General features: G+C 50.3%; 1 protein-coding gene across 1 annotated transcript in view; it reads left to right on the top strand.

The window, feature by feature from the left end:
• Positions 1 to 563: 563 nt before the first annotated feature.
• Positions 564 to 25449, top strand: part of LOC131819751 (myosin-16) — a 60041-nt gene continuing 35155 nt past the window's right edge. Inside the window, exons 1-18 of the mRNA XM_059155043.1 lie at positions 564 to 773; positions 4312 to 4455; positions 5952 to 6108; positions 6741 to 6768; positions 7092 to 7188; positions 7942 to 8034; positions 9045 to 9108; positions 9387 to 9485; positions 10927 to 11030; positions 11811 to 11949; positions 12320 to 12588; positions 14486 to 14656; positions 16286 to 16465; positions 18074 to 18200; positions 19270 to 19328; positions 20185 to 20272; positions 20991 to 21108; positions 22291 to 22411. Of these exons, the coding sequence (XP_059011026.1) occupies positions 564 to 773; positions 4312 to 4455; positions 5952 to 6108; positions 6741 to 6768; positions 7092 to 7188; positions 7942 to 8034; positions 9045 to 9108; positions 9387 to 9485; positions 10927 to 11030; positions 11811 to 11949; positions 12320 to 12588; positions 14486 to 14656; positions 16286 to 16465; positions 18074 to 18200; positions 19270 to 19328; positions 20185 to 20272; positions 20991 to 21108; positions 22291 to 22411 (2268 nt within the window). The remainder of the gene's footprint in view (positions 774 to 4311; positions 4456 to 5951; positions 6109 to 6740; positions 6769 to 7091; positions 7189 to 7941; positions 8035 to 9044; positions 9109 to 9386; positions 9486 to 10926; positions 11031 to 11810; positions 11950 to 12319; positions 12589 to 14485; positions 14657 to 16285; positions 16466 to 18073; positions 18201 to 19269; positions 19329 to 20184; positions 20273 to 20990; positions 21109 to 22290; positions 22412 to 25449) is intronic.

Consider the following 25449-nt stretch of genomic DNA (forward strand, 5'->3'; position numbering starts at 1 on the left):
AATTTGAGATGAGGGTAAATAATATTTTAAGATGTCTACAGCCAGGCTAAAACGAAAGATTAGCTGTGCTTTCTGCTGGGGACAAACCCAACAGGAACTGTGTTACTGGGGTCCTACTGTGCTTTGTGGCCTCTGTTCATACCTTAAGGGAAAGCAAAACCAAGTAATAATTGTTTTCTCATACCAATTTCATGGTTAAAATCCTTGCTTTAGCCTCCCCAGGCTCTCTTCTTCTCCTCCATAAAATGAGTTTCCTGATCCCTACCTCACAGCCTTAGTGTGAGAGGCATATGAGAGGACAGGTGACAAAAGTATTTTGCAGTTGGTGGGGGGCTATAACAACTCTGAGGTGCTATTAACTAATTTCTAATTCTTGATTATTAAGACCTAATGCCACAAGACCTCCAAAGTGACCTGAGAGAAGCAACCCCATCTCTCTTGGGGCATTTGTTGCAACCTACCCATCAGTCTTGGCGAACTGTCCTTGCTCTTCCCTACAGCACCCAGGGAAGCCCTGGTTCCCTCCCTTGGTTCCCTCCTGCTCCTCCATCAGCCAAGCCGCGATGCCTGGTGGATACAAAGGTGAATGTGGGGATGATGTGGACCCGATGCCCTTCCTGGCACCTCCAGAAAAGGAGAGGATTGAAGCCATGAACAAGCCCTATGACATCAAGAAGTCCTGCTGGGTCAAAGACGAGAAAGAGGGCTTCGTTGCTGGGGAGATCCAGTCTGAACAGGGTGACCAGGTCACCGTGAAGACAGTCAACAACCAGGTGAGTGGGGAATAATCTCCAGGAAGACACTGAGCTTAGGGAGTGGCAGACACCCAGGCTCTGCTGTCCATGCTCAAGAGGCAGGATGGTAAGAGGGCAGATGCCTCTGAGTCCTGTGTGCTGACCTGACTACACTTGAACTATGGCCCTGGGCAAGACACCTGCCCTCCCTGAGCTTTGACTATTCCCCAGTAGAGACTCCAACATGGTAGGACACACGCAAGTACAGGTATGCTCTGAAATAGCATGCGTGTGCACGAGATTGTGTGAGAGTTACTTTCATGGGGATTTCATGGGGCACGGCAGTAAGCATCGCAGACGTCCGCAGTTGCACTGTGTGCTCACAGCGACATGAGGAACGTGAGGCAGGGCTCAGAACACCCTGGCTGACTCAGGGAGCTCTCCACCTGCCTGCCCACAGATGGAGGCTCAGCGTCCCTTGCTGCACGGCGGCAGTGCTGGAGCTGGCTTGTCCTGGCTTGTGAGGACCCAACACTCAATGCTAAACAACCAGGGACTTTGCAGCCGAGAATTAAACTTTTGGCAGCTTGATGTCTTGACAAATGGTATAAATCAGGGATTTCCCCCCACGCACGCACCAACCCTTAGAGCTGGTTTACCAGCACACCTCTCTCTCTACTGGTCTCCACTGTTTTCTGACTGTGGGGGTGACTTGAGAGAATGGATAGAAAGTTTGGTTCATTAAACCGTTACCCTATGGCAGACTCCTGGTGAGGCACTGGATGTTTCGTTTAATCCTTTCAATAATCTTATGTAGTGGGATTTTAGGAGTTACTATTTTATAAAGGATGAAGGAGGACCTACGTAAGTGGCCCATGGTCACAAAGACAGCAAATGCCGAGCTCAGATTCAAACCTAGCTGTATTGCGCTCAAACACCCACATGTCCCCAAGTCACAAGGCCATTTCTTGGTGGTGGGCCGAGCAGCAGGAGTTGGTCCTCAGTCAATGTCAGGAAGACAAGAGGCCAGAGATCTGCGATCAGAACATGCAGCAGCTGAGCTGAGATCTGTGCTTTGCTTCACTTCGAGGGGAGCAGCAGCAGGGAAATGAGGCTATCCCCAGGTTCTAGGGGACTGGAACATGAAAGTCAAGCTGACTTCTCTGGAGAACCCACTTCAGAAGGGCAGAGCACTGTGGTGTTGTGAGGTGTAATGTACGAGAGCTTGGATCCCCAGGGGGCCCGGTTAGGATAGACATTAAGGACCGCGCATAACTTCTGTGACACCGCAGGTCTGGGACAAAGACTGACTCACCTGACCTCTAAGAGAAAGGTAAAGGCCCCTGTCCTCTGCCTCCGCTGACAGACAGACAGACGGAGAAGAGAGGGAGGGAGAGAGAGAAGTGTTTGCCTGAAGGCAAGGCCCAGAGATCTGGGAACTCCCCAAAATGGACTCGGAATAAAACCCAGCTTGATTTACCATGGGTGTGGTGACCATTAGTGGGTAGATTTTCCAGAACTGTCAAGGTTTCAAGTTATCTGCCTAGTGGACTCATAAATTATTAAAAGTCCCAGAAATCCCAGTGCTTGTTCAAGCCCCACATCTCAGGCTATAGGCAGCTTGTCAAAGATGTTTATTTTCTGGATCACATGGCTTAAGCTTTGGTCCCAGATGCTGGAACTTAAGAGCTGGTGCTGGTTTTCATTTACACATGAAGAAATTGGGGCGCAGAGGGAGGATGGAGTTTGCCTGCCGTGCACAGACACTCCAGGATCCTAACCCTGTACTACTACTTTTACCCTGACACATTAACTGCTCAGGATTCATTGTATTATTATTATTATTATTATTATGGTCTTGTTTGCTTGCTCACTTGCTTTCAATTTTATTCTTTTTTTAAAATTTAATCTCTTTTTTTTCTTAAGATTTTATTTATTTATTTGACAGACAGAGAGATCACAAGTAGTCAGAGAGAGGCAGAGAGAGGAAGGGAAGCAGGAAGCAGAGAGCCTGATGTGGGGCTCCATCCCAGGACTCTGGGATCATGACCTGAGCTGAAGGCCCAGGCTTTACCCCACTGAGCCGCCCAGGTGCCCCAAATCTTTTTTTTTTTTTAGATTTTATTTTTATTTTTTTGACAGACAGAGATCACAAGTAGACAGAGAGGCAGGCAGAGAGAGAGAGGGGGAAGCAGGCTCCCTGCTGAGCAGAGAGCCAGATGCAGGGCTCGATCCCAGGACCCTGAGATCATGACCTGAGCCGAAGGCAGAGGCTTAACCCACTGAGCTACCGAGGCGCCCCTCAATTTTATTCTTTAAGGTGGCTTGAGGGGAGCAGGGAAATGTCTTTTTTTTAAAGATTTTATTTACTTTATTTTATTATTATTGTTATATATTATAGTATTATATATATATATATATATATATATATATATATATATATAGTATTATTATTATACTGATAGAACTATTCAGGCAACCCCTTATTTATTTTAGAGATAGAGAAAGAGCAGAGGGAGATGGACAAGTAGACTCCATACTGAGCATGGAACCCAATGAGAGACTTGATCCCACAAGCCCAAGATCATGAGCCGGGCTGAAATCAGGAGTTGGAAGCTCAGGGGCACGTGGGTGGTTCAGTTGGTTAAACGTGTGACTTTCACTCAGGTCATGATCTCAGGGTCTTGGGATCAAGCCCCATGTTGGGCTTGGCACCAACTGGGGAGTCTGCTTCTCCTTCTCCCTCTGCTCCTTTTCCCACTCATGTTCTCCTCTCTCAAATAAATAAATAAAATCTTTTTTAAAAAAGGAAAAAAGGGCCCCTGGGTGGCTCAGTGGGTTAAGCCTCTGCCTTCAGCTCAGGTCATGATCTCAGGGTTCTGGGATCGAGTCCCACATCGGGCTCTCTGCTCGGCAAGGAGCCTGCTTCCTCCTCTCTCTCTCTCTCTGCCTGCCTCTCTACCTATTTGTGATCTCTGTCTGTCAAATAAATAAAATTCAATAAATAAATAAATAAATAAAAATTAAAAAGGAAAAAAAAGCCAGACTCTCAACCAACTGGCACCCAGGCGCCTCCTCCTTTTTTTTTTCAATGAAAAAGTTCACGCTTTTTATAAACCACTGCCAATTCTCAAGGCAGAGAGCCAAGAGTCACGCCTCTGCAAAGTGTCACTGGGATTGAAAAGCAAGTTCTGCTCAGCTATCAGCACGGACTTGGCAGGAAGAGAAGCAGGGTCCAGAGGTGCTCTGAATGTAGGGATGGAACTTAATAGCTTATAAGGTATTTTATAGGATCCTGCTTAAGTTAATATAGTTCTCCCCGCCACCAGCCAAGGAAGCTCCTGTGATCCCTCTTTCAGAGGAAGGGTAATCTGGACTAGGGTGGCCTTGGAGGTCTCTCATCAGCCCAAGCCTCACAGTGGGACATGGCTGGATCAGGAGTCAGGCCCATTGGTCACCTGACTCCAGCTCGTTCCAAGATACCAGAGAGTCTGTGGTACCTTGTGCCAGAGGCTGACATGGCTGCAGACTATACTGTTCCCTAATTCCTGTTGTGCCTTGACACTCCCCCACCCAGACTCTCACTGTGAAGAAGGATGATGTCCAGCAGATGAACCCACCCAAATTCTACCAAGCCAGTGACATGGCAGACATGACTTTCTTGAATGAGGCCAGCGTCCTGAACAATCTGCGCCAACGCTACACCAACATGAGGATCTATGTGAGTTCCCCGGGGGCTGGCGGTGGGGACAACGGGTGATGGCTGCTGACCTTCTGCACCCCTCCTGATGGGAAGGACACAGCTGCTACTCTACCTTCCTAGCAACCGTCACACAGTATGGCTCAGACAAGGGCACAGAACCATGTTTCTGACGCGTTAGAACTTCCACTCCAAGCCTTCAATGTCTCAGTGATGGTGCCATCTCCACGGGCAGCTGGTATACCTTTTGCTGAGGTTGCCACCCAGGAGTCTTTGTCCTCACTACCCCACTGCAGACTCTCCCATCAAGACTCATTTTCCCTCTGGTGACATCATATGGCCTTGTTAGATGTCACCCCCTGTCCATCCGTCCATCCAACCATCCATCCATCCATCCGTCTGCTGTCTGTCCTCACCCCCACCCTCAGACAGGACTGGCGGGAAAGAGTGACTCTGTGGCAGGGGTTTCAGGGCAATACACTGTGTGTCCTACTCTCAACTCCTTAAGTGAGCTCTATCTCATCTTTGTTTCTCTTCCTTTTGGTCACTTTCTATTTAATAAGATTCCTCATAAAAACTTAATACATATATGGCAGCTATGCTAAGAAGAAGCTGGCGTCAGGCAGGGAGGCGTTTATTCCCATTTGGGTCAAGGCGGAAGGTTTTAAAGTCTAACTGAAAAGAGGCACGGGGTCGGGGCTGGGCTCTCAGGTGGATGTGAGGGTCCAGCAAGGAGAAAGACAGTTTGGAACTCATGGGTGGGGACCCACGGACGGGGCTGTTCTCTGCCCTCCCTTTTTCTCCCCTTTCTTCTAGTACTTCATTGGTTTTTCTGATTTTCTTTTCTCCTTAATGGGACAATTTCCTTACAAAATTGCCTTGTGATGAAAAGAGAAGATGGTGCCTCTTCTTAAGAGTAGTTCAAATCCAGCTGCCCACTGGGGGTGGAGTGGGGGAGGGGGGCGTGTCCACCCAGGGAGGGCTTTGCCGCTGTTAAAACACCCCAGAAGTCTCCCTGTGAATTCTCATGAAAATCTCCCAGATAGATTAAACGGAAAAAGCAAGATATAGAACAGTATTATAGAGAGCTATCTTTTGCTTTAAAAACAAGAAGTGGGGTGGGTAAGAACACATCCCTGGATTTCTTTGTATACGCATCAAAAACCATGGAAGGGGGTGTGAGAAATTAACACAGTGCTTCCCCAGAGGGAGGAGGAGTTGGGACACCGAGGAGCTGGGGAGACCTTTTCCTGCACCTTTGCCCTTGCAGTGACTGTGTTATCTATGCAAATAATTAAACCAGAAGAAAATGAAACAAATATATGAAAGCGAAGGATTGTTTTGCTCGCTGACTAGATGCTCCAATACAGATTTTGCCTCCAGGAGGGGATGCTGCTGTACCTCTCCAGGCTGGCAGCGCCCTCCCCACCCAGGCTGCTCTAGGACAGGCTAGGGCTGGGAGGGAAGAGGGCGTCAGGAGGAAAGGCCAGCTCACTGTCTTCCTCACCTCCCACCAGACCTACTCGGGCTTGTTCTGTGTGACAGTCAACCCCTACAAGTGGCTGCCCATCTACGGAGCCCGCGTGGCAAACATGTACAAAGGCAAAAAGCGCACCGAGATGCCACCCCACCTCTTCTCCATCTCTGACAACGCCTACCACGACATGCTCATGAGTGAGTACAGCAGGACCTCTAGGGCTCTCAGGGTGGGCGACAAAAACTCTTTTTGCCATTGGCTCCGAACATTTTAGAACCACGGGCTACCCAATCCCAACCCGGACTCCACGCTACCCATTGAAGTTCTTCACTACGTGCTGAGAAGCAGCAGGGTGTGATGTTAACACTGGGTACCCGGGCTCGGTAAGGGTGCAGGGCACTTGCTAAGTACCGGCCCTACCTCACACCGCATCCCTTCTACATCCGCTTTACAGAAACATGGAAGGCCAGGTTAAGTAACTTGCCCAGGATTCAAGTCCACACTTAACCATTCCCTGTATGATCTCTGCATTGTAGCATGGTGGCCCATGAAGTGATTTTTATGTGGCTTATGACTGGATAAATATATAGAATGGGGCTGGTGAATTTGGGGCCTTTCTGCAGAGGTGAACATTGCAGTGGCAAGCACGTGGCCATGGACCCCACCGGACACAGGGGGCTGGGCCTCTGGTGGTCGCTGCACCCTACCTCCCGGGATGCATTGAGTGGGATGCAGGCAGATGCGGACTGATTGGCCATGGCGATGTCAAATGTCTAGTTTCTAAGTGTTTCCTAATTACATCTTCCTGTTGCTGTCTTCTTCCCTGCAGATCGTGAAAATCAGTCTATGCTAATCACGTAAGTGTCCCTTCTGTCTCTCAGTCTATATACATATAATTAGGTTTGTGTCTTACACATGTAATTAAGCCTTCTTAGAATTAATTGGTGGGACTTTGTATGGAAATCTGCAGGCTGTGAGTGGGCTTAGCAGGACATCAAGGCTGCACCTGTGAAACTGGGCGGGGGCTCTGTGTCCCCCAACCCCACCCCCCACTGTCTGTCCCTGTCCCGGCTGAGGGTGAATCATGGTGACACTCAGGTTGCAACTTTTACTGCTTTGCTTCTCTGTGGCCAATCCCCTCTTTGTGCTTCACTTGTCTGCTTCTATTTTCCACTTGCAGTGGAGAATCTGGTGCTGGCAAGACTGAGAACACAAAGAAGGTCATTCAGTACTTTGCAAACGTCGGAGGAACCGGCAAACAGTCCTCGGATGGAAAGGTAGGACCAACGGACACACTCAGAGTCTGTCATGCCAGCCCACCCTGTGTTCAGGCACACACAGGAGGGTACGCACAGATGGGCACACATGGGGGGCACACACGGGAAGGCACACCCAGGAGGGCACACACAGCAGAGCCCATGTGATCCTCACAGCTGTCCTATGGGTTTGGGCCATTGTACAGAGGAGTAGACAGGCTTGGAGAGAGGGATGAACCACATAGGGAGAAGGAAGCCACAGACCTGGGTCTCCTCCTACAGGATCTATTCTACTGTCCCAGCTCACGTCCGTCCCCAGAAAGGCATGTGGCAGAGCCACTGGTGCTTGGCAGGGGAGAAAGGGGAACACCAGCTCCTCCCTCAGCTGCTTCTGCAGACCCTGGTGGCCAGGGGGCCCAAGGAGCAACAGCTGGGCCAGTGGCATCTATAAAAGCCCACAAAGCAAAGGAGAGTTTGTAAGAAAGACCAGGGATGCCCCGGGAAGGGTTTTCAGGCTCACTCAGGAGTCTCTCCCGCAATCACAAAGTACAGAACAGCTAAGAAGCAAGGCCTGTCATCTGCCAGGTGCCCCTCCCATGTCAGGGCCACAGGGAATGGTCATCAGGTGGTGGCCCTCTTCCCGGGTTCCTTCCTGCCCTGATTTCCAGGCCTCCCAAGGCCCTTACCCTCCTGGCTCCTGGCTCCAAAGCCACAGTGCTGTGAAAGCCCTGACTCTCCAGGCAGCACCCAACCTTGTGTTTCTCTCTGGGTCAGGGGTCCCTGGAGGATCAAATCATCCAGGCAAACCCTGTGCTGGAGGCTTTCGGGAACGCCAAGACCATCAGGAACAACAATTCCTCTCGCTTTGTAAGTGTGAGCAGCCACAACGGTGACCCCTTGGGGGGAGGGGGGGTAGGTGTCACCCCATTCCAGGTAAGGAAATTGGGGCTGATTTAAACATGCAAATAGAATGAAGAGAGTCACAGCATCTCCTTCCCGAGATTTTTAATGTCCTATCTGTCAGGTTCTATATCAAACAGAACCACATCAGTACTTAAATCCAGGAGCTTGAAAGCAGAGACCTGGTGATGGAGAAAGCAGTGAAGTCAGGGGAGCCAGAGATGCGCATTGGCCGAAAGCTGTAGACACCTCCCCTCCTTCCTCCCCTCCAAACACTCCCTCCCATTGGAGGGATGCCCGAAACGTGCTGTCCCCAGGGCCCTGGTGGATTCTGGAGCTAGCTCAGTCCTCTTGCGGGAGCTCTGCCTTCCACTACTGGAGGTGCTGTCCAGGGAGGAGAAATACCCGGGCTTCCCTCCTGATTCCCAGTCTCCTGCTGGGGCCCCTCATCGCCTGAGCCGGTGGGCTGGCAGGGAGCCTAGGTAAACAGAGCTGGGCAAGGAGGAAGGGAAGGCAGGTGAGAAATTGAGGCGAGGGGCAGATGGGCAGGAGCAGCAGAGATGGAGCCACAGAGACACCTATTTCCGGGAGAATTTCCCGGTGGTTCTACCGAAGTTCAGGGAGAGGGATGCAGTATGTCAGTAAGGAGACTGCGTAGTGTGCTTCCTACACCCGCTGGCCAAACTCCCCCATGTGTGCCTCTAAGCATGCTTCCCAGAGGCCCCAGACCCTCCTGCCGGTGCTCCTCTCCCCACTAATGCCCTGTAGGGCTACCCCACAGACCCTAAATTTGGCTCCAAGCCCCGTCCATCTTCTCTACCCTTCTGTGTGGGAAATCCGCAGCTCCACGAACAGTGATGTCTGGCGCAGCTACGTTCCCAGTAGGACCCTTGGAATTCAGGGGAGCTGCCAGTGAGGGACTCTGTTGGTCTAGAACTCCCTGTATCCCCCCTCACAACCCTCCCCTCCCTGCTCAGGGCAAGTTCATCCGAATCCACTTCGGAACGACGGGCAAACTGGCTGGAGCGGACATTGAGAGCTGTGAGTCTGGCCCCTTTTGGAGGGTTCTTGCGGGGCGGGACCAGCTACACAGTGTGTGGGGCCCAGGGCTGTCTCATGCCTGGGGTGCTGACCCTGCTCCGGGGCTCCCCGCCATGGACAGTCAGGCCCCCAGCAGCCATGCCCGGGGCAGAGGGAATAGCCCCTGGACTGGCTATTGCGTGGGGCTGTATGGAAAGGGGAGCCCATTGGCTGCGGCACCGTGCACTCCAGGCAGAATGGGACTGTATTCATGGACATGTTTGCACCTTCCTTTCCAGATCTCTTAGAGAAATCTCGTGTCATCTCACAGCAAGCCGCTGAGAGGGGCTACCATATTTTCTACCAGATTCTCTCTAACAAGAAACCTGAACTTATTGGTAAAGATCTTTATGTCTATCTGCCTGCCCCTCAACTTGCTTTTCCTCTTTTTTCAGTAACAAAACAGCTCCCGAGGACAGAGGGTCCAGTAACAACCCCCCCCCCCCCACTTCTGTGGTTCTGCAGGAATCCCTTTGAGTTACATGCATAGGTTACACGGAACTTTCTCAAAGTTCTACTCACATCCCATCTTCACAATGGCCTCATGAGACCAAACACCACTGCTGGCCCATACCACAGATGGGGTTTTGGAATGTCTGCAACTCATGGCTGAGACACAGACCTGCTGCCTCTGGGCCCAGTGCCCAGACAGGAGCAGAGAGGTCAGCCCAGGACCATCTCATGTGCGATAACAAGAGGCTCCCCTCTGGGTGGACACAGCCCACACTGAGTGCATTATCTGATGAGCAAAGTATACTCACTCACTCACCTAGATGCTCTTGTGCAGGCACCAACCTGCTCAACTAGTGATGGCAGACCTGCTGAGGGTAAAAAGTGAGGGAAGAGATCAATCTTCCGCATACACACCTCCTAACCCTACCAGAGGCTGGGTTCCATTCCCCACACACAACTGGGCTTTATTTGCATCAGACACACTGTCCTTTTTAATTAATGGATAGCATTTTGAAATTGGAAGACTTCACATAAAACAAACAAAAAACACCACCATCTTCTTGGTTTCTCTGGAGTAGCAAAAGATCCAGTAGCCATGGGCCTGCTGTTACACAAGGCGCTAATCAAGGCAGTTGAGTGGTGGTGGCCCCTTTCGGTGGAGTGCAAGCTCTCTTGTCTACCACCCTCCCCGCCAGGCCCTATTGCCTCCCCGACCCTAGAGCAGGGTGACAGCCAATATTTATCTTCCTTCTTGGGCTCTAGTTTTTACCAACAGTAGAGATGAAGGAACATGAAAGTATTTCTTGCACCCACGTTTCTTCCAAAAGTGGAAAAACAAAGATAGACCAAGAGGGGCACACATATGAAGAAAAATAGAAGTGAGTACATTGCTTTATAAAAGCAACAGTATCTGTGCGTACCATGTGCAAGTGATTGTTACTGCCCACTGAAGACACTGTATTACCTTCTGCCTTAGAGGGTAAATTGCTATTTATTGGACAGAGGAAAGAGAAAGATAGGAATTAATTTATTCCAAAAATATCTACAGGGGGCCCAATAGGCACCAGGTACTGGCACAAGTAGTCAAGGACACAACCAAGTTGCTGAGACCCTCCTGTTACCCTAAAGCTCATCCTGTGCCCTATTCAAGTCCCTCCGTGACTCTGGGTGATCCCAGAGGGACCCTGTTTTATCCAGCGCTGTAAACTCATTGATGTCCACCGTCACGCTGGGCACAGGAGATGCATTTAGGGATCTGGCTTAAAATGGAAAGAGAAGAAAACCACACGTCACTCAGCTGCTAACTTGCTTTCCTGCTCTTGGCAGAGAGTTTGCTGCTGGTCCCCAACCCTAAGGAGTACCACTGGGTGAGCCAGGGCGTCACGGTGGTGGAGAATATGGACGACGGGGAGGAGCTGCAGATCACAGATGTGAGTGGACCCTCCTGGCTGGCATGTGGCAGGGAGAGTCAGGACAGAGACTGTGGGGGCCCTGCACGCACTGTCACCTGGGGTGGGGATCCAGATGGGGTGGGGACCACTCCCAGCAGCCAGGCAATAGCCCGCATTCTCTCCTGGAGATCTCTGGGGCTGCAGCCGGCACCTCTCTCGCCTGTCGTAGCAAGCAGAACCGAACTAGAAGTCCAAGGAACTGAAGGGCCATGTACACCAGCCTGGCTAGGAGTGACCCTCCCGTCTCTGCAGTTCCTACTGTACCCCCTCTCTCCTCGTATGACATTGAGCACCTGTAACTTCTGCTGGGGTCTGACATTAGCATCGATTTCTGATGCGCCTTTGCCTTTCCCTCTCCTGGTACCTACCGTGAAGCCTTAGCAGTAATAATGATGGTGATGATAATGTGACTTCCGTTTGTTATTATCTCTCAAGGGCTATGCGTTAAGCATTGGACTAAACGTTGAAACGTCATTCTGGTTTATCCTTATGACCACCTATGATCTCCCTTTTGCTGATGACTAAACGGAGACCAGGGAGAGTAAATAAATACAATGACTACACTGCTGAGCATCTGGTCTGGGTTCCTTGGAGGAAAACTGACCCTCCTCCAGGCCGGGGTGTGTTTGACCTCCAGAGCCCACGCCATACTACCGTGGCCACCATGGCCCACGGGTGCCACCCCCACAGCTGTAGGGCCACGGCCTCTATGCTGTGGGATAAGGAGCCAGGAGTGTCTTGACTTTCTCTTCCCTATAGGTGGCCTTTGATGTGCTGGGCTTCAGCCCAGAGGAGAAGATTGGCGTTTATAAGCTGACGGGGGGCATCATGCATTTTGGGAACATGAAGTTCAAGCAGAAGCCCAGAGAAGAGCAAGCTGAAGTGGATACCACGGAGGGTAGGTGTTTGGCTGGGGCTCTTCGAGGTAGAGAGGGCCAGCGGCAGGGGTTCAGGACTCTCTGAGGCTCCGTGCATATTTCAGAGATGTGCTGTAAACCAAGAATGTCTCTTTGACATCCAGACATCGATAATCTCAGGGAGATGAGACAGAGATTCAGAGTCACGATTTTGGTTTCTATGCTCTGCTTTGCCATTTGACCTTGAGCGAGTGTGGGAAACCATCTCAGATGTCTCTTCTCTCATGGGCACAGCCTCTGTCTCTGCTACCCTCTCCTTCCTCCCTTCCCTAACTATGATGGATGGTGCTGGGTTTCTCCAGGGCAGGACATCATGTTTCTCACGCACCTGCTTTTTCTTTCCCTACTCAGTGGCTGACAAAGTCTCCCATCTCATGGGTCTCAATTCCGGGGAGCTCCAGAAGGGCATCACCAGGCCCCGGGTCAAAGTAGGCAACGAGTTTGTGCAAAAGGGCCAGAACATGGAACAGTGCAACAACTCCATCGGGGCTCTGGGCAAGGCCATCTATGACAAGATGTTCAAGTGGCTGGTGGTCAGGATCAACAAGACCTTGGACACCAAGATGCAGAGGCAATTCTTCATCGGGGTGTTGGACATCGCTGGCTTCGAGATCTTTGAGGTGTGCCTGCCCTGGCATTCTGTTTCTGCTTTGGGGGTGACCATTTTCCTTTTAAAAGCCACGTTTCTCCACAGTTCTCTTGTTTCTCATCTTGGACCTGGGGCGGGCTGATCTCCGTTGTTTGCTCTTGGGTCTCTGACTTTTGGCATCCAGAAAGCTCCATCTTCATTTGTATGGTGCCAAATCATAAAGAATAGGGTAAACAGACTGGACAGAATGGGTGACATGCTGGGGCCGGCCTGTACTGTCTCGGGAGGGCCGATCATTGAGTTTTCAGGAATTTTGTGACCCAGCTGACATCGTGTTGATGATACATGACATCATGTGGATCCATTTACACAAGGGAAATTGGCCAACACTTCAAATCTTCTTCTTTTTTTCTCCTTTCCTCTCTTTCCCTCCCTCCCTTCCTTCTTTCTTTCCTTCCTTCCTCTTGTTTTTGAGAGCGAGTAAGCTGATTGGCCAGCACACTGGTAGCCCCCCCCCACTTCTTCCCAACACGAGAGAGACTCAGGTCTCCTCACAGACTGGTGTTGTGGGTCGGGAATATTTTACCTCTGTAACTGGAGGCAGCATGATTAGGAGTCAGTAGATCTGGTTCTGGACTCAGGCTGGCTCTCAGCTAGCTGTGTGGCCTTAGGAAAGTGGCTTCCCCTCTCGGAGCCTCAGTTTTCTCGACTCTAAAATGAACAGACTGGAAGAGATGGTCTATAAAGTTCTTTCCACTCCACTATCCTATTATTTTAAGATTTCTACTGGCCACAGGTGAATTTATTTATTTTTTTAAAACATCTTAGCCCAGAGGCACCTGAGTGGCTCAGTTGGTTGAGCGTCTGACTCTTGATCTTGGCTCAGGTCTTGATTTCAGAGTCCTAATTTCAGGCCCCAGGGGCTCTGTGCTGGGCATGGAGCCCACTTTAAAAAAAAAAAAAAAAAGCTTAGCCCAATTTCTTTCAGGCTCTAAAGGGCTAATCTGACTGCCATCTACAATAGAATCCTTTAATTTCACAGGCGGAAGGAGGTTTAGAGTTTCCAAACTGGGTTCCCTGACGGCCAGCAGGGAATGGACTAAGGGAAAAGAGGCTGGTCTGTGTCAACAATAGTGTGTGCAATAAACAAACAGGGTTCAAAACCCAGCTTGGCCACTTCCAAGCTGTGTGCCTCTCTTTCTCTACCTGTTAATGGGGACACTACTCCTTGCCTTGTAAGGTTTTAAGCAGGTGCAGCTCAGCACAGGGTCTGACACACGAGCCTGCCCTCTGATTACAACGGAACCTCTGCTCTAACCTATTTTTCATGCGGCTTTAGCATGGGATTTCATTAAGAGAAAGCACTCTCTGATTTTTTTTTAAGGCTTGTAAACCCCTCAAACCCTTTCATCCTCTGGATGAGGATAAAGAAACTGCACCCAGAGAGTGAACTCTCCAGAGGCACACAGGGGGTCCGAAGCATAATGCCTCTCAAATGATTCTATCCTGGGAAGAAATGATTCTTTCCACAATGATTTTCATTAACCACATGAGGGAGGGAGGGAAAAAGAGGAAAGGAGAAAGAAAGAAAGACCTTATTTGAAGTGTTGGCCAATTTCCCTTGTGTAAATGGATCAACGTGATGTCATGTATCAACACGATGTCAGCTGGATCGCTCCTGTGCCCCCTCCCCGACAACCCTGCTCTGCAGGCTCTAAGCTGCTCTGGGCCTTTGCAGGGGAGGGTAACCAAGAAGGGTTGACGGAGGGCCGTCCAGTGGTCAGCATTCAGGCAGCTGGGGCAGCACCTGACAATGGTTGGCCCACAGCAAATCTGAGCTCAGCTTGTGCCTCATCCCTCAGTCCTGGTCCCAGGAAGGCTCTGCCTGGGTCCAGGCTGATGCCCCGCTCTCTGCCCTCCCACCCCAGTTCAACAGCTTCGAGCAGTTGTGCATCAACTTCACCAACGAGAAGCTGCAACAGTTCTTTAACCACCACATGTTCGTGCTGGAGCAGGAGGAGTACAAGAGGGAGGGCATCGAATGGGTCTTCATCGACTTTGGCCTTGACCTACAGGCCTGCATTGACCTCCTAGAGAAGGTAACCTGCTGCTCAAGGTGGGGCTTAGAGGCCAGGGCCCTGAGTGGGGGGTGGGAGGGGCTCAGAGGGGGACTTCCCTGGTGCCTGAAGGAGGTGGACTAACAGCACTGCTAACGACCTTGGTTGGTCTGGCCTCTAGCTTCCTCTCTGCAAAATGGGTATGATAGTTTTGCAATGACAACTGTTAGTTGAGCTGTTGGATGCCTTGACTCACTGGCTCATCCTAAGCCGCCACCCATGTGTTTAGGGGGGTAGAAATGGGGGGGCGGTGTGATATACTATATCCATTTCACAGATAGCAACACTGAGGCACAGAGAAGGGAAGTAACCTGTCCTAGGTCACACAACCTGTGAATGGCAGAGTCAGGTTCTAACCCAGGCAGTCTACTGGCCACCCCTATAATCATACCATAGGGAACATTTTAGCAAAGGGCCTACTTCAAGAATATATATGGTTTGATCAAATGCAGAAAATGGATAGAAAAAGGACATTAACAGGACAGATGACAAAATCTGAACAGTCTGCTCATAGAATTGTATCAATGTTAATTTCCTGTGTTTCATTATTGTTACCGAAGTTGCATCAACATTTCAAGAAGTCAGATGAAAGACACGTAGGGATGCCTCACACTCTTTTGCAAGCCTAAAATTATTTCAGAGTAAAAGCTTAAAAAATAAAGAAAGCAAATATCATATGTCATCTTTGAGGCTCAGCCTAGGGACCATCATAGGGAAGCTATTAGCCAGGCAAGCAGGGGTCTCCAATGTGAGACCAGCCTTAACCTCCCAGGAAAAGAGTCTCCAAAAACAAGCTGTGTGCACAATCCACATGTCCCCTAACACCTACAAACACCTCCCTATCCAGCTGTCACAGAACCTGAAATGTCTTCATGTTTCACCTTTGGGGTTAAAATTGCCCTCTTCCAGAAATATTCCTTAGAAACCCAAGGGGCACCTGGGTGGCTCAGTGGGTTAAAGCCTCTGCCTTCAACTCAGGTCATGATCCCAGGGTCCTGGGATCTAGCCCCGCATGGGGCTCACTGCTCAGCAGGGAGCCTGCTTCCTCCTCTCTCTCTCTCTGCTTGCCTCTGTACCTACTTGTGATCACTCTCTGTCAAATAAATAAATAAAATCTTTAAAAAAAAAGAAAGAAATCCAGACCCTCCATAGATTGGGGTAGAGGGACAGCATTTATGAGCTCCCTTGTTCTATGAGAAAAGACCTAGAACCATCGGCAGCCCCTGGTAGCCAGGAGTGTCTTTGAGGGCAAGAGTGTTAAACACAAAGAGAACAGGTGTCATTGACTTTACCATTTTCCTGAGGGCCAAGCCTGCCTGACACTGCTGTTTGGGAGGAGTTAGCATTTGGGGAGCTATGTAGCCCCTTCTGACCTCCATCGTCCCTTCTGTTAGATTCAATGAATTCTAGCCTCTTTCAATCTAAATGGCCTTGGCATTCGAAGACCAGCTACTGCACCATTACCAGTGCTCCTTGCCCAGAGTTCTGCTTCCTGGCCGGCCACCTGGGTGTCTGTGGCACCCCTCCCACCACCCCCAGGCCAACACCTGAGTGGCCCCCGTTGGGGTCCCGTGGCCTCCTGTAACACCACCCACCACTCTTCCCTTCTAGCCCATGGGCATCTTCTCCATCTTGGAGGAACAGTGCGTCTTCCCCAAGGCCACCGACGCCACCTTCAAGGCAGCGCTCTATGACAACCACCTGGGCAAGTCCAGCAACTTCCTCAAGCCCAAAGGGGGCAAAGGCAAGGGGCCTGAGGCCCACTTCGAGCTCGTCCACTACGCAGGCACTGTGAGTACCCCCTCGGTGCCCCCTGTGGCCACCTTCCTGCTGCTTTAAGGTCTGGGTCATGTAGGTCCTTCCTGCCCTGCCCTTTCTGATGCTTCCTGCCTCCAACTAGCACAGGCGCCATATAACAGAGGTATCGGCTCAGTGAAATGACCTCTGACTCATACTTCCTCATCACTTCCCCCTCTGAGACTTCCAAAGCAACCAGGGAGCAGCCAGCAGTTGACGCTTTCAGACCCGCCAGGGCTACACCATTGTCTGCAGCCCTCGGTTGGATGGCCGAACAGAGATCTTGGACAGAATTGCTAACACTTGCAAAAAGAGAAAAGAAACACCGCGGGCCCACCAATTATCCCCCAACTTTGTGCTTTGACAGCTCGTGGCCACCAAACCAACAAAAAGACATCTCAGAGTGGCTTTTTCACTCATGACAGACTTCGTCCTTGGGGAAGAGGGAATTAAGTGCCTCCAGGACTCAGGTTCTATTTGAATAATTGATAGGCGAGACAAGGTTTGTTCAGCCAGCTTTTAAGAATGAGTTTGGTTTCCTTGGGATTGCAGTATTGCCGTAAATGCCAAGGCTCCTGTTACCACCGGAGTTTGTCAAGCCTCTGTGGGTTTAACTGCAGGGAAACAGCAGCCTTAGGACAGAGCTGTCAGAAAATCCGATGTTGGATTGGGCATTGGGGCCAGGAGTTGATGATCTCATCAACCATAACAATGCCAATCACTTGGAAAATGAATCGCGCCAATGCCTAGAGCAAACAGCAGGTTGAGAGCCTACCTCACCTCCCACAGTGAAATGATAAGAGCTCCACATTTGTAGCAATGGAATATTCCAAGTCTAATGGGGCCTCTATACCACTAAGAAGGCTCTAAAGTAAGCCCAGAGGTGATGAACGTCTATATGCTATATAGGAGAAGGAAACCCCAAAGGTTTTGGCTTCTTATCTGCTTCCTTCAGTTCCCTGTGCTCAGTGGAAAAATCTGAAAAGTGCTTCCTCTTTGCCTCCAGCTAGGGCCAAATGGGAAGCAGAACTTAATGGATGTCCAACTACCTGAGCACAGAGAGCCCCCAATTCTGGATGGATGGAACTCCCCTTCCACCAGGCAATGTCCAAGGGATGTATGCCCTTGAGCAAGGAGAAACCAGACACCCTTGTCTGGAGGTCTTCATGTAGCTCAGGTCAAGGTCAGTCACTCATAGCAAGGGCTGAGCCTAGAAGAAGATCAATCCACCTGGGTAGCAAAAGAGTCAGAGGTCAGGCAGTCTCAGAGTAGCCAGCAGAGCAAGACACGCAAGAGAAGGTCACAGCCTGACAGAAAGTAGCTAGAATCCTGGTTTGTCAGAAAACCTTGGAGACAGGGTGGCCTCAACAGGCAAAATGTGAATGCCCAAGAAAGCAGATAATGGGGCCTCCACCTCATACTGTGGTTCAGGGACATCCCAGGACTCCAGAAAATGTCAAGAATGGAAGCCCCCAGAGACGGGGTTGAAGGTTGGTCCTGGGAGCCCAGAGCAGGCTAAGCTGTTGGTAGAGGTTCTGCCTGCAGGAGCTGGAAGGCAGAAACTAGACCTGAAGGTAACCACTGGCACTTGCCCCCCTCCAGGTGGGTTACAACATCACAGGATGGCTGGAGAAGAACAAAGACCCCCTGAATGAAACAGTGGTGGGCTTGTTCCAGAAATCATCCCTGGGACTCCTGGCCCTTCTCTTCAAAGAAGAGGAGGCTCCAGGTACAGCTGAGTGCTAATTGTGTCTAGTCTCCCCACGCTGATGCCCTTTAGTGACCAAAATGGAAATAAGGAAACAAAACTCTCTTATTCAACTCTTACTAAACGGATAAATGAATGCCAAGTTGCTTGAGGTAGGCCATGGACGATGGTGCAATGGAGAGATACAGATACATTCTGGGAAATTCCATCAATGATTTGATGACTGGGCCCGTATCACCTATAGGTGGAGTGACACTGCTTGGAAGAGTTGAGGCCCAAATGCTGTGTCCTATTTTCTGCTTCCTGTTCTCCTCTGTCTGAGGCAAAGGCCAAGCCCAGCCCTGCCGTCTACCCCATGGAGGTCATGTGGCCCACAGGGAAACACCCCAGAGGGGAGCTTCCCAATATGGCTGCCACTCAGAGGGGCAAGAACTGCAAATTTCCTCGAATTCAGAGATGTTTTCATTATCAACATGCAATTCCTCCAGATGGTCTGTGGGCTCCTCTTCCTTCCCAGGCAATGGGAACAGTTTGTCCCCTTGTGTAGCCTTAAACCACAAAGGGAAAACAGACTCTCCAGAGAGCATAATACCCCTTTTGACGATTAGGCCGTAGCCATCCCGTTCACACATTCCTTGGTAGATCTCTCTTTCCTGGTGGTTCAGGGACATCCCAGGACTCCAGAAAATGTCAAGAATGGAAGCCCCCAGAGACGCGGTTGAAGGTTGGTCCTGGGAGCCCAGAGCAGGCTAAGCTGTTGGTAAGGCCCCACCTTACCTAGTCCCAAGAAAAGCTTTTTTTTTTTTTTTTTGAGAGAGAGAAAGAGAGAGAGAGAGAGCAAGTGTTTGGGGAGGGGCAAAGGGAGAGAGAGACTCCGTGCTGAGCATGGAGCCCAAGGCAGAGCTCAATCCCAGGACCATGAGATCACGACCTGAGCTGAAACCAAGAGTCAGACACTTAACCAACTGAGCCACCCAGACACCCCCCACAAGAAAAGCTTTTTAAACCAGAGAATACATATCCTTGACACAGAACACTTAATGTCCTACGCTGTGTTCTGACATGAAACATGCTTGTCTTTCTTCCTCAGCTGGAAGCAAGAAGCAGAAGAGAGGGTCTTCCTTCATGACAGTCTCCAACTTCTACAGGGTGAGTAGGGACTGCCCTATAAGCCACTGTGCATCGAGTGAACCCTACCCTCCATCGAACCCTCCCTTCTAATGGTCCACCTGCCACCTCACAGCCCAGGACAGGATGATTTCATTTCTATGCCTATGGCTGCCTCTTTCATTCAAGGAGTCTGCTTCCTTCTGAAGGAGTCACAGAACCACAGCACCTCAGGGCAAAAAAGACCCTTAGAGATGGTACAGTCCAACCATGTCATCTCAGAATTGAAACCCAGAGAGTGGTAACAATGAACATATCGGTGCCCAAGATCTTGAGCCCTAAAGTTGGCTGGCAGACCTTCTGGGCTGATCACAACTTCCACAGATTGTGGGTATGACTAGGGACATGTTCTAAAGTGTAGATGAACAGCACAAAGGAAGAGTTCAGTATTTCCCAAGGATCTGGCTGCCCTAAGGCAGAGCAGGCTACGTCATTAGAGGTATCCAAGCAGAGGAGAAGGGACCATCTAGTGGGGAGGCCACAACGGGCAGGGGTTTATCCTCACAGGTACTACGTATAGTTCCTTCTAGTACTGAGACTCTGATGAGCCAGCATTGAGTGAGAAGGGCCCCGCCATGAAACACCATATCAAGAAAACCATGTCACATCGGGCAAGTCCCTCTGAGAGGAGAGCCACCACCCAAGATGCTGTCCCTGATGATAGCCACTAGCCATATGTGGCAAGAGAGTCCTGGAGAAGAGGCTGGTGTGGCAGAAGAGCTCAATCTGAATTTAATTAATTGAACTTTAAATAAACAGCTCTGCTGAGCGTGTGTGTCCTGCAACGCCAACACTGAGCTCTACTCAGTCCTTCTGCTTCTTGTTCCTCCGTCCCCAGGAGCAGCTGAATAAGCTGATGACCACCCTGCACAGCACCGCTCCCCATTTTGTCCGCTGCATTGTCCCCAACGAGTTCAAGCAATCAGGTACATCGTGGGGCTCTGTGAAGCTAGTGTTTGTTCAAATGAAGTACCCTCCCCCCCTTTAGAGAAGTTTAGTTACTTTTGCCTCCCTCTCCTCCCACGAATTTTTTCAAACTTGGACAATTTTGCCCACCGAAACAATAACAGTTGATAAAAATAACAAACGTTTGTTGGGTGCAAACTGTGAGCCAGGTATGAATTAAGTCCACTTTTAATCGGTAGGGATGACTGGGGCAAAGCGGGGCACCGAAGGATACCCCCAAAATGGATCATCCAGGGGCACCTGGGTGGCTCGGTCAGTGGAGCATCTGACTCTTGGTTTTGGTTCAGGTCATGATCTCAGGGTCTTGGGATCAAGCCGCCATGGGGCTCAGTACTCAGCGTAGAGACTGCTTGTCTCTCTTTCTCCCCCTCTGCTCCTCCCCTCGCTTATGCACTAGCTCTCTCTCAAATAAATAAAATCTTTAAAGAAACGGATCATCCAAAATTCATGTTCTAGCTGCTTTGTAAAGCAAAAATTATGTTTTGGCTGGGTGGGCACCAGCTGGAAGTCACACTGGGGAGGCCTTTGGGTGTTGGCTGAATTGTGGGGCTCCCTGGGCAGTGATGGGACAAGACTGGGGTTGATGACACAGATGCTCAGTTAGCTTTCTGCGGTGGCAAGGAGTAGCCTGTCCCATCTGAGAATCCTGACGGCATCCTGTGCCCTCCCCCTTGGCAGGCGTGGTGGATGCCCACCTGATCATGCACCAGCTGGCTTGTAACGGAGTCCTGGAAGGCATCCGTATTTGCAGGAAGGGCTTCCCAAACAGAATGCAGTACCCGGAGTTCAAACAGAGGTGAGTGGTGTCTCCCTGATACCATGAGTCTACCGTTCTCGGTTGACAGGGACTGACTAATGGAGAAATACAGTCCTGTTGTCCCAGACGCTACACCTCACAGCAGATACCAACTCACCGTCATTACTTTGTGCTTTGACTTGAATTTCAACTGCTGGCATGTGCATTTCTTTGCCTGAGGGCCTCCCCTGGCTCTGGAACCTGCTTTGCTACTGGGCAGGCTGAAAGTCTCAGGAAGTAATGTCTCCCCAGGAGCAGCCCTCAACCAGTCACTGAGGACAATTGTCAAATAAATACTTCAACTCCCTCACCCTTCTTGGTGGCCTAACGATGAGGCATGTTCTGTACTGGCTTCCAGATAAGTGTCTAACAGTAGGCTCTCCAGGTTAAATTATAAAAAATAATAAATATTTAAAAGCCCTGGTTTGTAGTGTCTTTGGATTTCCATGGGATAAACTCTCTCATGGCCAATTTCAAGCCAGCAAGGAGACGTCACTGAATGACTGAATGTGGGGTTGGGTAGAGGTACATACCACTGTTCCCAGTGTCCCCCAGCAGGATTAAGTCTCAGCTGCCCATTGTGATAACTAGTCTGATAACATGCCTCTTATTAACTTCCCTGACCCCCTTCCCAACCCTGCCACCCTCCACCCCACTTCACCTCCCCACAGATAAACCATTTGTACTTGAATCCTTGTATCAAGGTCTGCTTCTGGGGGAACCTAAACTAAGACCTCCACCTAAGGCATTGTTTTCCATCTACCCCCTCCCTATCTGCTGGAACATATGACCACAGATGGACGGAACAGTACAAGTCACTAGAGGTCATCTTGTCCAAGCCCTCTAAAGGCTCTAAACAGGGAAGGACTCGTGGAAATCACAAAGAGGGCTGCTGGCAGGTCAGCAAAGGCAGCACTTCTATGCCTGGAAGGAAAGATCAGGAAGGAAAGATGTGGGTGTCTTCATTTCTAGGAGCACCTGCTGCCTCATGGACTCCTGACCAACACCAGTGTTTGCTCCCCAAGGTCTCCTGTCAGTCCTACCCACTGCCTGCTGTGGCCATCTGTAAAACAGGTCTAACCTGTGACTCCAAGACCATCACAAAGGTCAACCGTGTGGTTATGCTTCCTGAGCTGCCAGCTTGGGCACAACAACAATTGTCATTTGTGTCTCTCCCACCAGGTACCAAGTGCTGAACCCCAACGTGATTCCTCAGGGATTCGTAGACAACAAGAAGGCCTCAGAGCTGCTGCTCGGATCCATCGACCTGGATGTGAATGAGTACAAGATCGGGCATACCAAGGTAACCTCTTCCGGTGACACTCCCTCCCTACACCGCCCAGCCTTGTCCTCAGAAGGTGAGCTTCAGGGCATGAATTCCAACTGCCTGCCTTGGGCAAGCCCGCCCCCCACCCAGCTGATGAGAGCCTCAGTTTCCTCCTCTGGAAAAGGAGAGCTGATACAGTTGATCTCATGGAATTTGGGGGATGAGAACCCAGCTCAGACAGGTACTTACTAAATGGCAGATTAGTTCCTAGGCCTATATGAACCCCAGTAAGAATCGAGGTCCTGGGTTTGACTGGGGCATGAAACTGTGTGTGTTTGTGTTGGGTGCGGGGTGGGGGGGTGGTGAGGTCTAAGAGTAAAGCACCATAATCCCAGCCCACCACACTGAAAGCTCTAGCCCTGAGCTGGCAGGTGAGTCGGGGCTGACTCAGAGAGGCTGCCTGATCCTGACTCAGCGGACCTAGGCTGCCCTGTGTCTGTCCCACTTCCTGGCCCTGCAGAGTCCCGTTGGGATTGGCAGGGCCAGCCAGGCTAATGGTGCAAGGTGTCCCTCTACAGCTGTCCGAGCAGACTACACCCCAGCCTGACTACCAGGGTGATCCAGGAGGAGTCCCAGCTTTGCATCCAGGAGCATCGGGCTCAAAGCCTGCCCCTGTGTAAACCACAGGCCTGGGGAAACACAGGGATGCTCTGGGCTATATGTACATCCCACCCTTCTGGCCACTTAGCAAATGTTGCCAAGCATGGTTCAAGGCTCTAGGGATACACCAGCGAACAGAACAGAGTCCCCAGCTCCCTGGAGCTTGCTTCTGGTAGTAAGTGCTGGCAGAATCATCACACTGCTCTAGAATCTGCCAGAACTGTTAGCTTTGGCCTCCTTCACAATTAAGACATGCTGTGCACAACTAAACTGACTTTGAGGAACACTTTGGGTTTTGTCATAATCACTGAATACCAGCTGCTTCCCCCACCTCACCTTTGAAGGATGGGAAACTTGAGGAAGTGGGGACTGGGACATGGAGCTGATGTGCCCAGCTCTGCAGAACCAGGCAGGAAGGAGCAGGCCTCGGACCCCCAAGATGCTGCTCGCGGGAAGGGGAGATACGGCTGCCATTGCTAGTATCTGACACAGCTACTGGCTGGGCAAACGGACTGCATTTGAGGTCGTGCAAAGATTGCACTGGGAACCACGGGTCCAGATAAAGGTCTGGGGATTCTGGGGACAGCTTTGCTCCCCAAGGGCTGGGCAGGCTCTTGTGGCAGAGGCAGAATAGAGACCAGGATGATTCTGAAGGTCAGCTGTGTCCCTTATCCCCATCATTGGCGCATGGGGACCCTACCCCCGCCACATGCTCACCTCACTACTCCTGAAAGGACACACCTCAACGAGCAGCCATTGGGAAATATCAAAAAAACATTTCATGAAATCAAGCCCAATGTCTCAACCCCATGATGGCTAGCTCTTTGAGTTTTTGTGGGGGAAGAAGACAGGGAGAGAAAACTTTCTTTTCCAGTTGGTACCATAGCATCCACATAAAAGATTCAGCTGGGGGCTCGGCTCCCTGCCCCAATGTATGGAATCACAGACTCTCGGGGCTGGGAGGACTCAGGGTCCTGCACTCCCACTGAACAACAGCGGAGATCGAGGCCTCCCCAAGAAGAGCAGCTTGGCTAAAGTGACATAGAACATCCAAGGCAGCCTGAGGCCAGGTACAGGTTTCCTGGCACCTTCTCTCCTTCTAGAAGTTTCTATTACGTCCTACTTGAGGCTTATAAAAAGATGTTACCTTATGAAACACACTAATAATAAAACAACCACCCACAAGCCCTCTTAAAAATCCAGAACTTAATCTTTGCATCTCTTTCCTCCCCACCCCCAGGAGTAAACTTTGTCCTGAATGTTAACCAGCCTCCTGCCTTTTAAAAAATAGTTTCCTCGCATATGCATCTGCCTTCGGTTTCTGCCTGGTTCTGAGCTTCGTGGAAGTGTCATACTTGACATACTCTCCTGTAACATGCTTCTAACCCTTCGTTGTATTTCCAGGATCCATCCTTGTTGGTTAGAACATGACAATCATTCACATATCTTGCTGCCTCAGACAGTCACATCACAATTACCCTTTCTTCTGTCCTTGGAAATTGTTTTCTGCCCCCAGCAGTAATTAACAATGCTACTTTGAATATCTTTCTGTGTGGTCCTATGTAGGGGTTTCTCTAGAATGAAATTCTCAGCCTTGGCTGTACATTAGAATATTCTGGGGAGGGGTAAAGATACCAATGCCAGAGCCTCGCCCCAGACATTGTTTGAAATCACCTATGTCCAGGTATCAGCATCTTTCCAAGGCCCTCAGGGCAGAAACAACGTGCAGCCAGGACGGAGATAGATATGTTAACGCTGAGGAGGACAGTTTCCTGTTTCGGGGTGTGCAAACATCTAACTTGACAAGGGAATGCCAAACCATTTTCCAAAACTGTTGTACCCACTCACCTTCCCCTTGATCCACAACCTTGCCAACCCTTGCCTTTTCTGGTCTTAAAAGTTACAGGTGGAGGGAGGAGTGACTGATATCTTGAGACTTGACTTTGCATTTCCTGGAGGCTGGGTGTTTCTGCTCTTTCTGACAAACTATAAAGCTGGCCCTGTTTTCCTGGGGCTGTGCCCCACTCACATGTCAGAGCTGGATGCCTGAAACTGAGCAGCATTTGTAAAACTCTCTATCCTTCCTACAGAGTCAACGCCACCCCCACCCTCACTAGCCCCTCTTCCCACTCCCAGGTCCCTGGGGAACTGTGACTGTCCAAAGGCTGTTTTGCATGGCAGTAAAGAAGGAAGGCCTCTTGCCATCCTGGGAAGTCATCACAGCAGCCAGGATTATGAAGATAGATCACATTTTATTTACAGTTTCGCACTTTATACAAGACTTTTCCACCCAATATCTCCAATCCTTATAGCAACCCTCAGGGAGGGATCAGCATCCCAATTTCACAGATGAGGAACTGAGGCCCTGAGATGTGCGGAGACACATTCAGGGTGACCCAGCCAGTTAAGTGCAA

This window comes from Mustela lutreola, chromosome 17 (genome assembly GCF_030435805.1).
Source record: "Mustela lutreola isolate mMusLut2 chromosome 17, mMusLut2.pri, whole genome shotgun sequence".
Lineage (NCBI taxonomy): Eukaryota > Metazoa > Chordata > Mammalia > Carnivora > Mustelidae > Mustela > Mustela lutreola.